Source organism: Eufriesea mexicana, unplaced genomic scaffold (genome assembly GCF_001483705.2).
Source record: "Eufriesea mexicana isolate 0111107269 unplaced genomic scaffold, ASM148370v2 scaffold325, whole genome shotgun sequence".
Classification (NCBI taxonomy): Eukaryota; Metazoa; Arthropoda; class Insecta; order Hymenoptera; family Apidae; genus Eufriesea; species Eufriesea mexicana.
The window spans coordinates 1887683-1904601 of NW_016908500.1; the positions used below are offsets into that span (position 1 = coordinate 1887683).

Here is a 16919-nt window from a genome sequence, read left to right on the forward strand (position 1 = left end):
TTTATTACGAAATAATAAGAATACAATACAAGGAAAATAGTATTGTATAGCAATCTTATTTACTATAGTTGTAAGTTATAAATTCAATTAAATTCTTGTATTATTTCACTCGACTTTTATTATTCCATACGACTTTTCTTGTAATTAATTACTTGTAATTAGTGTGTTAGTTTTATGTGGACTTGTGCAAATATTTTGAAAAATATTTCTGATAGGGAAAACGTTCCAGATGAATATTGTTGGATTCCAGAGTTATATAATATCGCAGGTTATTTGAAATTTGGTAATCATGATATTACGGACTATAACATTATAAAAAAATACACGCTAATATATGAAAAATTTCGATGATTCGAAAAATTCGTAAAAAATGACAGAAATCACCAATAATGATATTCTTGGTTCGAGTAAAAAAATTTCTTGTAAAATAATTTTCATGCAGTCATAATTTTTCGTATCGACAATTGTAACAAATTAATGAATGTAAGATACAAATAATGAAAATATAAGAATATGTAAGAAAAATTCTATTTTACTTCGTTTCTTTTGAGATTTATACAACTCGTATAATCATAAACTAAACAAACGTAAGTATACTCAAAATTTATACTCTCAATCCTTTTGAAGATTCGTCCTTTGTATTTTTCATTCTAAACTTGTTATTGCACAAAATTTTGTTTAACCTTTTTCAATTGAAGGAAAGTATTAATTCAGTAACAAAGATATTTAGATGAACGCTCTAAATCATATATCCACCTTATATAAACACATAATCCTTTCACTCTCGATATATGAACTGTAAAATTTACTTTAAACTTTCACACTTTGTCGATAAAAAAATGTTATCAATTAAAAAATCGATAAACAAAAGTAATTATCCATTACAAGACAATTTGAAAGACAAAGACAATTAAAAAGAATTTTTTATGTTCATAGTTGAACATATTCATAGTTAAACACTTATAATCGAAAGATTTATAAAAGAAAAAGAATATCTGGAAAAATGAAAAATAATATACTCGAATAGAATTTTTAAACTCGTTTACGTTTTTACGTCGTTTTCTTACATTCTCCACCATTTCACAAAATGATGCAACCTTGTAGCAGTGACAGTCAGCTACAGCTCATGGAAAGGCGTAATACGTCGACAGCTGCGAATCTGTAAACATATTTAAGAATTTACGTTTCTTAAAAATTTTTCCGTTTTTAAAGCTCGTGCAGTCAGTTACTGTCGCAACTTAAAAATTAAAAATACTAAATTAATTGAAATAAAATAACCAGACTGTAATAAAATAATTATAATAGAATAATAAAATCGTAATAAAATAATTATAATATAATAATAAAATTTTAGCAAAATAAAATTATAACAAAATTTTAATATTAAAATAACTATAATAAGAAATAAAAATTTCTGCACGATAAATTAAAATATTAACGTCCACCTGTGGTATATTCAATAACTATTAGATTTCACACCTGGGGTGTCACATTTGATCCTCGAATCGTAAGACACTGTTTATCGAGCTTGGTAATCAATACCACCTTTTTCGGTTGTATCATTTTCTTTTTAGAGAATATATGACCAGATATTTTTACGCCTCAATCAGTAACAATAATAATCACTCTTTAATGGTTTATGTTCCAATAAATTGTTCAAAAAGATCTTAACTCAATAATAAATGGAACTAAGAAATTTTTGTAATTAATAAAATGATTAACAGAATTTTTTCTAAAAAAAGAGAGTTTTTTTTAAGTACTAGATCTTGTTTTGCGTATCAAAGATAAAAGGTAATAAAGATAAATAATTTCCTCAAAAATAATATACAAATATTCCTACCATAATTAAATTTTTTAAATCAGGTTAATAATTTTTCGATTTTTTCGAAGATTGAGAAATATTTAAAAAATTAATTATTTCCAGCTATTCAAAATGTAATGCATGTGAATGTAACTACTCTCTTAAAATATACATGATTTTCTTAATCTTTCAAATTTGGCACACAAATACAAGTTTGTAATAAATTATTAAATACTAATTAATGAAAAACCAATTTAAATTGGCTCAACTAATTTTTTACTTTCTCAAGTTGAGAAACTATTTTAAAAGAAATTCTGGTTCAAATATGAAATTTACTAAAAAAGATACCAACTTTTGAAATTGTTTATCAATCTCAGATTTATCTTTGTATAAAAGAATTAGTTCGTTACTTTATACTTTTATCACATTAAAGTGCAAGTTCATTTCTTTATTTCATCAAGCAATTTGCCAACTCTAAATATAAAAAGATTGTGATTTAAAATATATATTTATATAATAATGACACAAATATTTAAATAAATGTCTTATTCAATTTTGAAAAGTTTCTAAAATGCAATGGTTTTAATATGTATTTTTTAAATAACTTAATGAGGTTTTCTAAAATAAGAAAATTTTGTAAAATAAAATACGTTTAAAAGAAAAAATTTGTGAAGTCTATAATGCAAGCTAAAAGAAAATAACTTTTTAGATTATAGTTATTTAACTTAGTCGTTTATAATTGTAGTTTTAGCTATTTAATAGAATATTAAACTATATTTGTATAATAGAATATTAAATTATAGTTGTTTAATAAAATATTAAATTATATTTATGTAATGAAATATTAAATTATCCCTTTGCACTCGTATTTATATTTGAGAAGGTTACCAATCAACTCGAAATTTTTTATCATATTCGATCAAAACGAAAACATTTTTATGAGAATATATTACAATTTAATTTGTCGATTTAGTAGAAAAATTAGAAAAATACCTAAATTTAATATATTTATAATAATAAAATGGCGACTATATTGTGACATACGAGTGGAAAAAATTATACATGTTTTATAGGATATTAAATTATAATTGTGCAATAAAACATTTTAATAAAAGTTTATTATATTTATAGCATTTTCCGAAATTGTTAGCTTACTATTTTATTAATTTATTAATTTTATCTCTAGCCTTTTCTACCTTTCTATAGAATTAGAAAAGTCTCTTCTTACGTATAATGAGTTGTAATGTACTAGATGAGTTGTAATGTATACTGCATTCGATTACCACCGAAATAGTACCACTAAAATTTTAAGTTTCTCCATTCAAATCTAAGAGTAACTTCATTCTAACAATAATTCTTAATTGTAAACAATCGTTATTTAATTATTATTTAGTTTATATAAAGCGTTTATCGGTTCGTCCTAAATACAAAAATAGGATATAGATTTTGCTATGAATTGGAGGAGCAGGTTATTTTAAGTAATCATTAAAGTTTATGATCACTGTAGACTCGTTTGTTATCATAACTTAAATGTACATTATACTTCTGTACAAAAATGTGTAAAAATATACTGTGTTTCATATAACGAAATAAATTTGTTCTTCGAGTCGAAATTACGAGAAAAATAAACACGAATTATTTTTTAATTCGAATTTTTAAATTATGTTGCATATCTGAAGCATTAAACTACATTTATTTATCCATGTTATTCGTTAGATAAATAAATTTTCATAGTACTTTCCTTTTTATTATAACCGTTAAAATAAAACAAAAGTAAAAAGTTGAATTTTAATATTTAATTACGATATTAATATTCGTTAATTCTTGATATAACAATGTTATGGTATTAATATTTAATTGCAATATAGTTACAATATTTAATTGCAGGAAATATTGTGAAAAGGAAATTATTTAGTGAATAATATTATTTATAATGCTTCGAATTCAACAAATTAAATATAAATAATATTTTTCAATGATATAACACTTCTTTATAATTATAAAATTGATTTATCGAAATTTGTCCTACAGTTTATCAAAATAATTTGTAAAATAAGGAAAATCGATATAAAATTAAAATATACTTACATATGAAATTAAGATATTTTGATGTAAGGGCGAAAAATGAAAAATGAACAATTAAATATAGTTATGGTTCTTAAAAATTCACAAATTCATTCCTATTCTGAATTATTTTAGTTCTTACGTTTAAGTAAAAGTTTTGTTAATCTCAAATGTAATTGTAATCTTGTTAGTAAATTGAATGAACGTATTATACTAATTTCAAATGTATATAGTCTTATAAGACGATGTTTTAATTCATTAATGTCATTAAACTGTTTTTAATCTGTTTAAGCAGCTTATACCAGCTGTCCTCTACGATTCCTTACTATATTTAAATCTGACAGATTTATTACCCGATCTAGAAAATTCTTTTAATACGTGATCGAAATTACAAACCAGTCATAATAATATTAATAATAATATATGCAGAAGTCTATAGATATCAAACGACAAAAGAAATTAATGTTAATAACATAAGCTTCTGCTACATTACTTACACTATTACACATTTAAAGAAATGTGTGGAATGAAGAAAAAGATAGTTAAAAAAATTGTATTTACAAATGAGAAAAAATTCTCTCGTTTATTTATAGTTTAAACGATTTTTATTATTATCTTAGTATTTTTATAAACAAAATTGAAAAATACACCGATAAATTAGTGGTAACGGTGTCATTTTTTAAATGAATGTTATTGTATACGATATTACAGAAAGATTAATTTTGCACTCGTTTAAAATTAAATTAACAATATAATTACCAAATTGGTCAAGATGAAAATTGATTTTAGACTCTTTATTTATGCAATTATTGAAAGCATGCAATTGCTTTCAACTGATTATCGATCATTTTTGTAGAAATTGAAATTTAATTGTATATATTCATATGCCTATATATTTTCATTATAATTTTTACTTTAATTATTATCATTATCTGTTTATACTATATTTAGATACATCTCACAAGTCGATCGTTTTAGTGTTAATAGCGCCAGATATTTGGACTTATCATGAGTGCAAAATTGGAAACATACAGTACATATTAATAAATTAAACTTTACGCTTCGTGAAAAAATTGTTAAAATAATTTTTCATAATAAAGTTATGTTATATAATAAAATTTTGCAAAAGCAAAATATCAATAATTAAAAATTAAATGAAATTTTTAAACTGAAAAGTGTGTATGCCTCTGTAAATAGAACTTCATTTTAATTCATATTTAACTCTCTTGAAAGGAAGATTTGAAGAGTAATACGTTAAGCAAATATGTATAATTAAATTTAAATATTTTCTTTCTTCTATAATTAAACATTATCTGGAATATTCAAATGTAATTTTGAGTTTCGTTTCTATGAAGTTAATATAACCTTTTGGTAAATTCGATTATTATATTAAAATTATAAATAATTAGTCTATTGTATAGTAAAATAAAATATTGTGACTAAAATTTTATTGTAACACACATGTTTTATGCAAAATTGTAGTTGAACTAAACTTGTAACATTTTACTTCAAAAAGTATTTTATATATGTATGTACGTATTATATTTTTACATATATTTACATACATTTACATACATTTACATTTTTACAGAATAATGCAATTTTTACAAATTTAAAATAGAAACCAAAAATTCTCAAATATCCTTAATATAATTTCTCCAAAATTATAAACTAATTATATATGCATTATAATATATATATAAGGTGCAAAAATATATATTGTTCGAATATATTTGAAATACATTATTAAAAAATACATATACATATTTAAATCACATATGTACTTATATATGCAGTATAAAAAATCTGTATATAAATATTATATAGAAAATGGACTAATATAAAGTTTAAACATATTAGGAAGAAGGGTATTAATGGCCTAAGAAATTTCTACGCTCAAATACTCGTAAAACCAGTCATTATTTCTGCGGCAACCTAATACTCACACACACACACACACACACACACACATACATGTATTTCAGCACCAACGCCATCCTAAACAAATGACGGTGCAGTACGAGAGTTGCTGGTATTTCCGTTTCGTAGGGTAAAATGCAGTCCTTTCAGGGCCGTGCATCTGGTCACGTACACAATTACAGCAGACTCCCTTTGTGAAACGACAGGATAAAAGCGACGAACTAGAGAGAGAGAAAACCAGCGAACAGCACAAAATTGCTAATATTGATTGCATAATTCGTGTAGTGTTCCTCGCACTGTGCAGTTTCACACGCAAATTTGTCCTTATAATTGAATCCAAAGAACATTAACATGGAACATGGAACATGTAATGTAATTCTAGGTGGACGTCAGAAAACGTATCATTGTCATTGTAGGACTAAAATGTATATCGTATTGACATTATTTGTGATCACAAATATATAAGATGGAAAATAGAAATTATTTAATAATTACATAATACTTGGTTCATTCAAAAATTAGTAAAATGTAATTATTCAATTTAGTTTAAATTATTATTTATCGCAGTACATTATTGTAATTTATTATAATAAATATAAATAAAAATGTATATATATATATAAATAAATTATATAACATATATATAATATAAATATAAATAAATTATTACAACTCACTATAGTGTCATATAATTTCTGGTTGTTTCTCTATATTATGTAAATTTTATTTTTTTCACTCACCTTGTATTTTATTTATTTACAACTGTATTGGAATTAAATAATTTACGGAATATACTGATAAATTAGTACGTTTTAATGAAAAATCTAAAAATTAATAAATTATTTTCCAACGGACTAATTACTTTTACTATCATTATTAATTATTAATATCGTTTATAACTATTAAATTTTATTTCGTTATTTTTATTTTATTGTTGTACTTTTAACATTAGTCTTTACTTGTAATTGTTATATACAGTAATTTTTGTCATTAATATTTATGCTTAAATTCTTTTGTTGTATTGATATTTGATATAGATCATGATTAACATAATTTGGCAACTCGCTCTTTGCGCTTTATATAAATTTATAACCATGCATAATTTATTAAGTATATCATCTTTGTTAAGTATAACAAATTTCATTCATCTTTTCCTACTTTTGATTTCAATATTATAACGTTTAAACAATAAATTTCGTTGTTTCACTATACATTTAGAAATCAATATAGTCTGTCATCAGTCACAATTTGCAAATATGCTCTAATGACACTAACAGGGTTAACATAAACGTCAAATATTTAGCACCACTTTTACTCCTGCATATTCTTGTGTGAAATACTACACAAGACAGAGAAAAACATTGAGAAAAATATTCATTCATTATTTCAAAAAGTAGTTATTTTTTGTCATGTTTACAAACATTATATATCGCATAATAAACATGGTTTGCCTTGGTCCACTTATCGTCGTAATTCACCCTAAATCAGTGAAAGAATGCAACAGATAAAAATGTCTATCTTCGTACATAAACCCCCTTCGACTTTCTCCTTCAACGTATTCATTAATTCCGCATACATATGTAGATATATCATAGTTCTAAGAACCATGTTATTGCCATTTAGAGCGCAAACAGCGCTCATGCAAATCCTACGTACGATCCTCTTGTCAACCTCAGTGTTCAATTGAATTTAACGATCAAATTAAACCGATTTACTTTCATTATGATATTCGAGGCGACCGAGCACTGACCAGAAGAGAAAAGGAGAAACGAGCAAGCGAAGTAACGGGAGTAGGTAATGGCGGTGTCAAGACGCTTTAAATCACTACGACGAAAGTTTCTAGTTCGAATATTATCGAAAGAAATAATCCGAAAGCTTCCATAACCTTAAATAAATACAAAATTTTTGTAGGTTAAAGTAATATCGTTTTTAACCTTTCTACGAAGAATGTTATTTCAAGAATGCGAGGGTAAAATTTGAAAATAGGAATGTGGAAATTTTAATCGTAAACTTTGGTTAATATACTTAAATTTTGTATTTTTTAATGAATAGATTAACTTAGATATTAATATCTTTAATCGATTGAAAAATTATTCGTACATTTTTCCATTTTAGTAAAATTATCGTGTTAGATTATACAAGTTACCATTTTATTTCAAACTTAAAATAAAAAACATAATTAGACATTAATTATATTTATTTACGTATATAATATTAATTGCATAATACATATGTATATTAAAAAATGAAAAATAAAAGAACGTATTTACCACTATCTCTAACTCTTAACCTACAAACGCAGTAAAAGAATTTCTTCATATTCCATAATTTTTACATTTCTAATTATTAACCTAAAAATGTAGGAAAAGTATTTCTTTATATTCCATAATTTTTACATTTCTAATTCTTAAGCTAACATTGTAGGAAAAGTATTTCTTTATATTCCATAATTTTTATATTTCTAATTGTTAACCTAATAATGTAGTAAAAATATTATATTCCATAATTTTTACATTTCTAATTGCTAACCTAGAAACGTAGTAAAAGTATTTCTTTATATTCCACAATTTTTACTTTCAATGGTTTCAATTTATTAAAGATTAAAACACTAACTTGTTATAATAAAAGTATCGCTCCGCATGCTTAAAATCGTGTTGCCACGCGTGTCTATCCTCTCTATGGTAAATAACGAAAGCAAAAAACGAAAAAAAATGAGAAAGCAAAGAAGGAAATAGAATCACTGTTTTACGATATCCTTGTATGCTCTGAGATTTATATAAATCGACGTATACGCGTATAAAAAGAAACGAGGATTCGTAGAAAGAAATCGTTTAAAAATTAGCAAAGAGAATCGAATGTACAACAGTAGCCATCGTTGGACGCAGGAGCATGCACTATGGAAGCAGGGTACATATACAGTGTGTCGTGGTGTAAAGGGGGGAGTTTGAAGCAGCCGTCGGTCCCCCACCGTTTCGATCCCCACCTCCTGGGCCCTCTCCTACTCGTTTCTACTCCGGCAGTCCCCCTAGCAGATCGAAAGAGTTTCCCTCTCGCCCCTCGGCTGAACAACAAGCCACTGACTTCTCGTCAGTCGACGTTGAAGACTGCTACGTACATACGTGTATATGCCGACACAATTCGGTGTTGGCTGCTCACAACCCGTTCATCGTACGATCTATCTGCACGATATATCGGGAGAAAAAGTGCCGCGCAAACAGAAGAGAGAGAAAGAGGAGAAGAAAGAGGGAGCTCGCGGCACGCCGGGAGAGTTCAAGGTGTTGCACAATTTTGCGTCAGATCGTGTTTCTCGGCGAGAAATCATCAGCCGACGGGAGAATAACAGGATTGACAGTGAGTGTCGTAGCTCTGACACGACGCGAGGAATTAATCGAATCGGCAGCGCGGTGTCGCGCGATTCTACGGAGACCGAGGAAACCTGCGCGCGTCTCGATTGCATGTAGCTCTACCTATCAACGAAAACCGTAAAGAGATCACGTGGAGAAAAAAATAAACGGTCGAGTCCTGTCGGCGCGTATAGTTACTTGTTTACTGCGACCCACCTGAACGTGTCGAGCTAGTTGGAATCGATCGATTCGCAGCGAAAGATGTCGATAAGACACGTTCGTTTCGTCTACGCGTCTCAGAGTTAAATTCCTACCGGAGGACAGCCGTGTGTGTATAAAGCCTAGAGCGGCCGTTCGCGATCTCGTTCAACGTGGTTCGGTGACCGATCGCGTGTGCGCGCGCGCGCGCTCCCTTCGCCTGGAAGAAAGAACAAGAAACAGCGACTTGTGGAGTAGGGCGGAAGAAAAGGAAGAAGGACGTCGAAGGAGAAGGAGAAACGAGAGAAAAGGAAAAGAGGGAGGCACGCCGCGTGGACACAGCCGTACGATCGTGTGTCTGTTTCGTTTCGTTTTACCGCTTTTCGAGCCTGAGCGCGGTTTATGAGAACTCGCGGAAGTTTTGGTTCATACAATTTTCCCAACTGGTGTCTCTTCCTCTTTTTTTCCTGGTTTCTTTTTATCCGTGAATTACCACGTGAGAATAATCGTGAGAACGAGAAGGAAACGTTCAAGGATTGTAAACAACCCGACGCATCGTTCGATCGAACAAAACAATCATGTATAAGCTACTAGGGGGTCTCGGACAGTACTTGAAATGGCAGGAAATTACGACGGATTCGATGGTGTTTCGGTTACACAACCATTTTACAACGGTGCTGCTTTTCACGTGTTCGATGGTGATCACGGCCACCCAATACGTTGGCAATCCGATCTCCTGTATCGTTCGGGGTTTACCCACGCACGCTATCAATACTTATTGCTGGATAACTTCTACGTTTACCATGCCGGACGCATTTAATCGGCAGGTGGGTAATCTAGTTTAACGACTGCGCCCCTAATTTCTCAACTCGGATTCATATTTTAATCGCGGCCATCGTTCGAACCACTTGTTCCTAACCTTCGGAATGTTAATGGATAGCGTGGGGTACGAGTTGTTGATAACTGTAGAAACATGTTGTATCGACCGATTTTCGGTACGAAAATATTTTTACGATTGAATTCGTTCATCCTTTAGATAAAATAGAATATATCGTTATTTTAGTGTCGCGGAGGTTAGAATTTGAGGAATACGTATAAAAAACGTTTCGTGAATTTTTTTTATCTTGGGCGATGGATGAGTCATTGCATAATGTATATTTAACGAGAATATTTATACGTTTGTTGGCTTCTTATCGTATAAGTCATTACCACAATTCCATACTTCCGCACTTCCTTGTATTGCAGGTACACGTAATATTTATGTTATCGTTTGATTATTTAATCGTCGTTTAATAATTTAATTTTAAGTATTAATTACGATACTTTATGTAATTAGGAGATTATTTTCATTAAATGTCAGGCATTTTTGTGGCATAAATGTTTACGTTTTATCTTTCTCTATTTGAAAGCAGAAATATGTCCTATAGCGATCATAGGCAAATTATGATTTGTATACATATATGTATATGCACATAGACGAAAGTTTTAGAAATTTTATATTTTTTTTTAATAATTATTATTTATATATTTATATATTATTTGAAAAGATATTTGGATATTAAAAAAACATTACTAATATTAGAAAATATAATTACCCGTTGGCTGAAAAGATAAAATGATTAAATATTTTGGGTTATCAAGGTTATCTATTTTTCATTTTGTTTTCTATAACCTCGTATGTTTTCTAATTTTTTAGGAATTTTAAAATTTATTTGAATTCGTATATTATATATAAAAATATAATGCAAATAAATATTTTGGATAAATATTTCAATTTTTACAGGTATTTACACATATATTACATATGCAATTAATGTATATAGTTAATTATTTATATTATTTATTTACGTATTAAATAATTTACACAAAGGACAAATCATAAATATTATTTTTTTATAAAGTACACATATCACTGATCAAATTAATGTACTCTGTTACTTAATTTAGAGATATTCAGCCAACTTACAGATTATAGCAGAATATCTTATATTATAGTAAAATCATATTCTGAATTTTGTATTGTTTATTTTAAAAACATTTCTTTACAGAGGTAAAAAGTTGTAACAATATTCCAGAAAATAATGTTTATTTAAATATATTAATATTTAGTTCATAAACATTTATGTGGAAAAATTAATTATAATATTTCTCTAGTTAATAATAATTTGCATATTTTCAATTTTATACTATACGATATATCTATTATACATATGTAAATCTATTAATTATACTAAAAAATTAACATCGCTATATTTTGTACATAAGATTTAAATTTAAAAGACAAAATTTAAGAACTATCCGTGACTAATGTTAATTTAAGTTACAGAATTATTAGAGAAAGTGGAGTTGCATTATTTAGCATACAGAAATAAATTAGAATATGTATCAAAGTTATATTTATCATACATTTATAGACATACCATAATAGTATATAGGATGTACCAAAAAAAATGGTAAAAATTGTTCAAGTTTCATAATAGAGCTTTAATGTACTTCGTAAAATTTTTAGTACATAATTACGGTATACTTATGTTAACCTTGGAATTTTTATACAACTTTGGTTGTTATTAAAAATAAATAACTAAAACATGGGATCTCATAAGAACCTTACATTTAATTTTTATATCATTCTATGTATTTTATTCTTTAATACTCTAAACATTTTAAAAGCGTGTCATGATTGATATTCGGATATACTACATTCGCATGTGTCCTTAGGAATTTTAGTATAACCTCTAATCAAAATTAACTCATAGAATTGGTAACCCCTTAGTAATGATTAATTTTTCCCTCTTTTTCCATTTTGTATAACTTAGGCCATTGTAATCGATATTTCTGATACATCCTGTACCATTAAACTGCAGAAACGGCGGTGATATAAATTCAATCAACCGCACCTGCGCTCTTTCGTCATTATCCTATTGTTGACAAAGCGTTTGTTTCTTCAGGTTGGTCTAGAGGTGGCGCATCCAGGAGTGGCGAACGACTTCGGCGACGTGGACGCGAGGAAATATTATACTTACTACCAGTGGGTGTGCTTCGTGTTATTCTTCCAGGTAAAGACTCGTTTATCAGTTATCTTGCACACGCGACAGATAAAGCTCGGGCGCAACAGCTGCGCGCGCCTTCTCGGTTTAGGTTTTTCTTTACCGGCATTGCTGTTCTCACCTTTCTCATATTGGATATCCGAAACTGGTTAGCGAGCGCGAATGTACAAACGCCATAGATCGACCGGTCAAAACTTTATCGTTGCTCCACTGATAACTCGTCCCTTTTGCAGCGCTGTCATTTTTTGGCGTTGATTGTCACGAGAACTGCTTCGACGATTAGCTTTCCTCTATTCGATGCTTGTCCATCTAACGGTAAATCACGAAACTAGCTGAATTCAAATGCATCGTTAACGATATATGCACGAGTTATACAGTGAAAACAAGCTATGCTTGCACAGTATTTTTCTAGATATCTTTTTATTACGAATTTTGGGTTAATTAAATATATTCATATTTAATTAGTATTTTTCATGTAGATATTAACTGGAGTAGAATTTAATCAAATTTTTAGGTTATTTAACACTAACCTAGTACAGCTTAAATTATTTTTAAACTTCCGATTTAAAATTTCGCGTACATTATTATCGCTTTGGTCATTTACCAACGTGATTTATCTTTTAGTATACATATAATTAATTTTTCAATATTTTCTTTTAATCCAATTTTTTTCTTTTTTTTTTAAGATTCTTTTTTTTTCATCCATCGGTCAATTTGACTAGTCGTGCTAAGTTTAGTGTTAAATATAGAGAAATAGAAATACTGCTCGTAACTGCTGTAATTTCTTTCAATGATAAATCTAGATCGCCTTAATATCACTGAGAACATATTTCGTGTAATGTCAATTTACGTAAATTATACGTGTATTATATAAAAATCTTTTCATTTGTTTATTTTGATACTAAGAACTCTTACAAAATTTTGTTCAATAAAATAACTTGCTTGCATTATTGGTGCATTCAAGTTCCAAAAGTTAGGTTATGAATTATAATTTTACTTCCATTTGTACAAATTTCTAAACAATTGAAACTAAATAAAATAGCTAAATATGATATTTATAATAAAAGTAATTAAAATAGCAGGGAATATCTTGTGATTAATATATGGAAATCCAGAATTGCTTTCAAATACGAATTAAAGTAAAGTAAAAATATAAAAATTAATAATAATTATGAATAAAATATTTAAATTAATTAATCACACTAACTTATCATAATATTCGCTATATACTCTAAGGTGTTTATTATAGAAGTAGTACTTCGTATAATTTATTTATCAGATATTGTAATTAATACTGCCAACTGAATATTGAATATAAGTATGGAATTTATTAATACATGTTTCGATACGAGGATATCACATTAAAGTGTTTCCAAGTTTTAATGTCATAAGCAGTCAGCGTTCAGCTTAACGACGTTCTTCTAATCAAAGTTTCTTATAAATGATAGGTCTATGTTTTTCAATAGTTCTATATCTATATTATAAATAATTTTTATATCATTGAGATTTTTATTGATTTTTGAAAAATAACAGTTTTACATTTTTCATAATATACCCATGATAACTGTTCTTTTTCTTCTTCACAAAATCATTATACATACCCCCTTATAATGAAATAGACTAATATTGTTACAAAATATTTTATTTTAACCGTTTGAGTGCCACGGGTCATAATTGTTTCCCAATCAATATTTGCCAAGCGGCGCGATAGCGCTTGTCATATTCCGTGTCCAAAAATGCCGAGCGGCGCGATAGCGCTTCTCATATTCCGCGTTCACCAACCGAGCGCGCTGATTGTCAGCTTCGCAAATCGTATTATTTATAGAAATTATCCATTAATATAATACAATTTTATTAATAGTATTACTATGTATTGTTACTATTACGTACACGGTATATTATAACAATATAAATATAATTTCAGTATGCTCTTTTACCGAGTAAAATATTTTTATGTCGTAGGCGATACTATGTTACGTTCCAAAATGGCTGTGGAACATGTGGGAGGGTGGTTTGATCAACATGTTGGTTATGGGTATGAATCACGGTCTCGATAGTTCAGAGAACATCGATAAGAAGAAATCCGCTCTGATGGATTATTTGATGCAGTATAGAAAGGTGAGTTTATTTGTCTAGTATTATTGTGGTTAAAAGATCGTATATTTTGATTCAAAAATAATTTACAAAGTCCATTATTACATTTTTGTCTTACTGTGAGTTTAATAACATATTTTCAAATTATATTTTTTCAATTTAGTATTTCAAGTAAATAGGAAATTGATTTCTGTACAAGAGTTGTAAAATTTAGAAATACTATTAAAATTTGAAACATGGTAAAATATAAAATGTTGAAATTCCAAAAATGTAAAATATGAACAATGCTACTTATAAAATATAAGTAATATATAAATATAAAATGTATGTAAAGTATGAAACGTATATAATAATAAAGTATAAAAATTTATAACAGGGTATTGGCGATATTGTAATGTTTCCAAAAAAATATTTTTTAGATAAATTAATTTTTCATTGTACGAAATAAAGTTTTAACATCGATAAAAATCTTACCTTTAGAGAAAGAGCGTAGGAGCAAAAAGGGGAGAAAGACTGAGACTTGGTTAGATCCAATTTGCCTTCATTGAGTCCAATTTATACCAATTCACCGATTGCTTGTTCTTTCAGAAACATAACACGTATGTGTACCGGTATTTCGCCTGCGAGGCCCTCTGTCTCATCAACATCTTCCTCCAACTGTACCTGATGAATCGGTTCTTCGATGGTGAGTTCCTTAGCTACGGTCTGCGAGTGTTGCAGTTGCCAGACATTCCTCAGGAGGAACGCGTGGATCCTATGGTCTATGTCTTCCCACGGGTCACGAAATGCATTTTCCACAAATATGGTGCATCAGGAACTATACAAACGCACGACTCTCTATGTATTCTCCCGTTGAACATAGTCAACGAGAAAACGTACATATTCATCTGGTTTTGGTTTACAATCCTATCGATTCTGTTATTGGGTCTAATGGTGTACAGAGCTGCCATAATCTTCGCTCCGGCCGTGAGACCAAAATTACTTCAACTATCCTCACGACTTACCCCTATCGAAACCTGCAACAGCATCAACAAGAAGATTGATCTTGGCGACTGGTGGCTTCTCTATATCCTCTCTTCTAATATGGACTCGTCGATCTACAAGGACTTCTTGCAAAACCTAACTAAAAAGATGGGCGACATGCATTCGGTCACTGCTTAGGCTTATATTTCGCTATTTTATAATTAAATTTGAAAAACAACGGTTAAAAGATAACTCGATTATGGACTGATTCGTTGATTGATCGTTAGACCAGGCTTTTTGGCCTCGTTTCTTTCAGACGTTTTCTTTTTCTAGATTTAAAGAAAGTTAAAGAATTAAAGGAGAAGTATATTGATTTGCATGATTTCATGCGTATGGAAATAGATGAGGCGTTACGAGAATTTATAGAGATATTTTCCTAACTAGTGTCTAGAGGAAAGAATCGCTGTCTCGACTGACGTAGTAAACGCAGTTGCGTAGATATGCGGAGACACTCTTGATGCTGCGTTAAAGTGACCACTTTAGGATCTCCATGTGTGGGTGTATGTGTGTGTGCACGTGTATGTGAGTGCGGTGGCTGCCTGTGTGTTACGTACATACGCGCACGAATCGTTTTCCAACGATTGAATCCCGAGAGAATCGTTCTATATTTCTTCATTTAGTGTTCGTTCTCCAAAGCAAACAAAACTATTTTATTTCTTCGAGAAGTATTGCTCAAAGCAAATCGTTTCTTTAGCGCTAGAGAAATTCTTGATCGTGAAGATCTTAGTATGCGATGATACCTTCTACTATACAACATTTTTCTACTATGAGATCATCCTAGCTCTTGTAATGTATCGATCTCACGATCATGACAACATATATGCTATGTGTTGCAACGCTATTATCATACATTCCCCTATAGTGTATTCAAATTGATTTCTTTTCTATTCCAAGTCAACAAAGATATTTTCTTTTTTTTTCCTTCTTCTTTAAGATGTTGGTATATTGTGTTTTTGAACGTATATTTTGTGTTAAAATTCCTCGAGGATAAGTTTCTAGATGAAATTACAGTACCGGGTAAAATTATAACGGTTTAAGCATTTTTTGAAGATTTTAATACCTAAAAAATACTTTGCTCAATGAATTGGCTCGCATATCACATTTTAGTGACCTTTAAAAAAGAATGCAATATCTTTTAACCAATGAAGAAAATATTAGATAGAACTTTGAATAATTGTTATTACGCAGTTATTATAATTTTGTCCAATTTTGTGAATATAAAAGACTCATGATGTATAAGCATTCTGTATTTCGATTGACTATTTACCCACTTGTGTTCCATCGACAAAGAAACGTTGTGTTGTCGAAGATAATATCTGTTAAATGTTACGAACTTTCCAACAATGTATACCTTCCATTATGTTTTAACCAATTTCTACATTTCAATATATGAATGTATAAGCGTTAAACAAATTGTATCATATGTTA

General features: G+C 28.9%; 1 protein-coding gene across 1 annotated transcript; it reads left to right on the forward strand.

Moving 5' to 3' along the window:
• Nucleotides 1–8843: 8843 nt before the first annotated feature.
• ogre (optic ganglion reduced) lies at nucleotides 8844–16468 on the forward strand. Its single transcript, XM_017912089.1, has 4 exons — nucleotides 8844–10154; nucleotides 12276–12383; nucleotides 14337–14492; nucleotides 15057–16468. Exons 1-4 carry the CDS (start codon nucleotides 9906–9908, stop codon nucleotides 15627–15629), a joined length of 1086 nt encoding a protein of 361 aa, XP_017767578.1. The 5' UTR covers nucleotides 8844–9905; the 3' UTR covers nucleotides 15630–16468.
• Nucleotides 16469–16919: the final 451 nt, after the last annotated feature.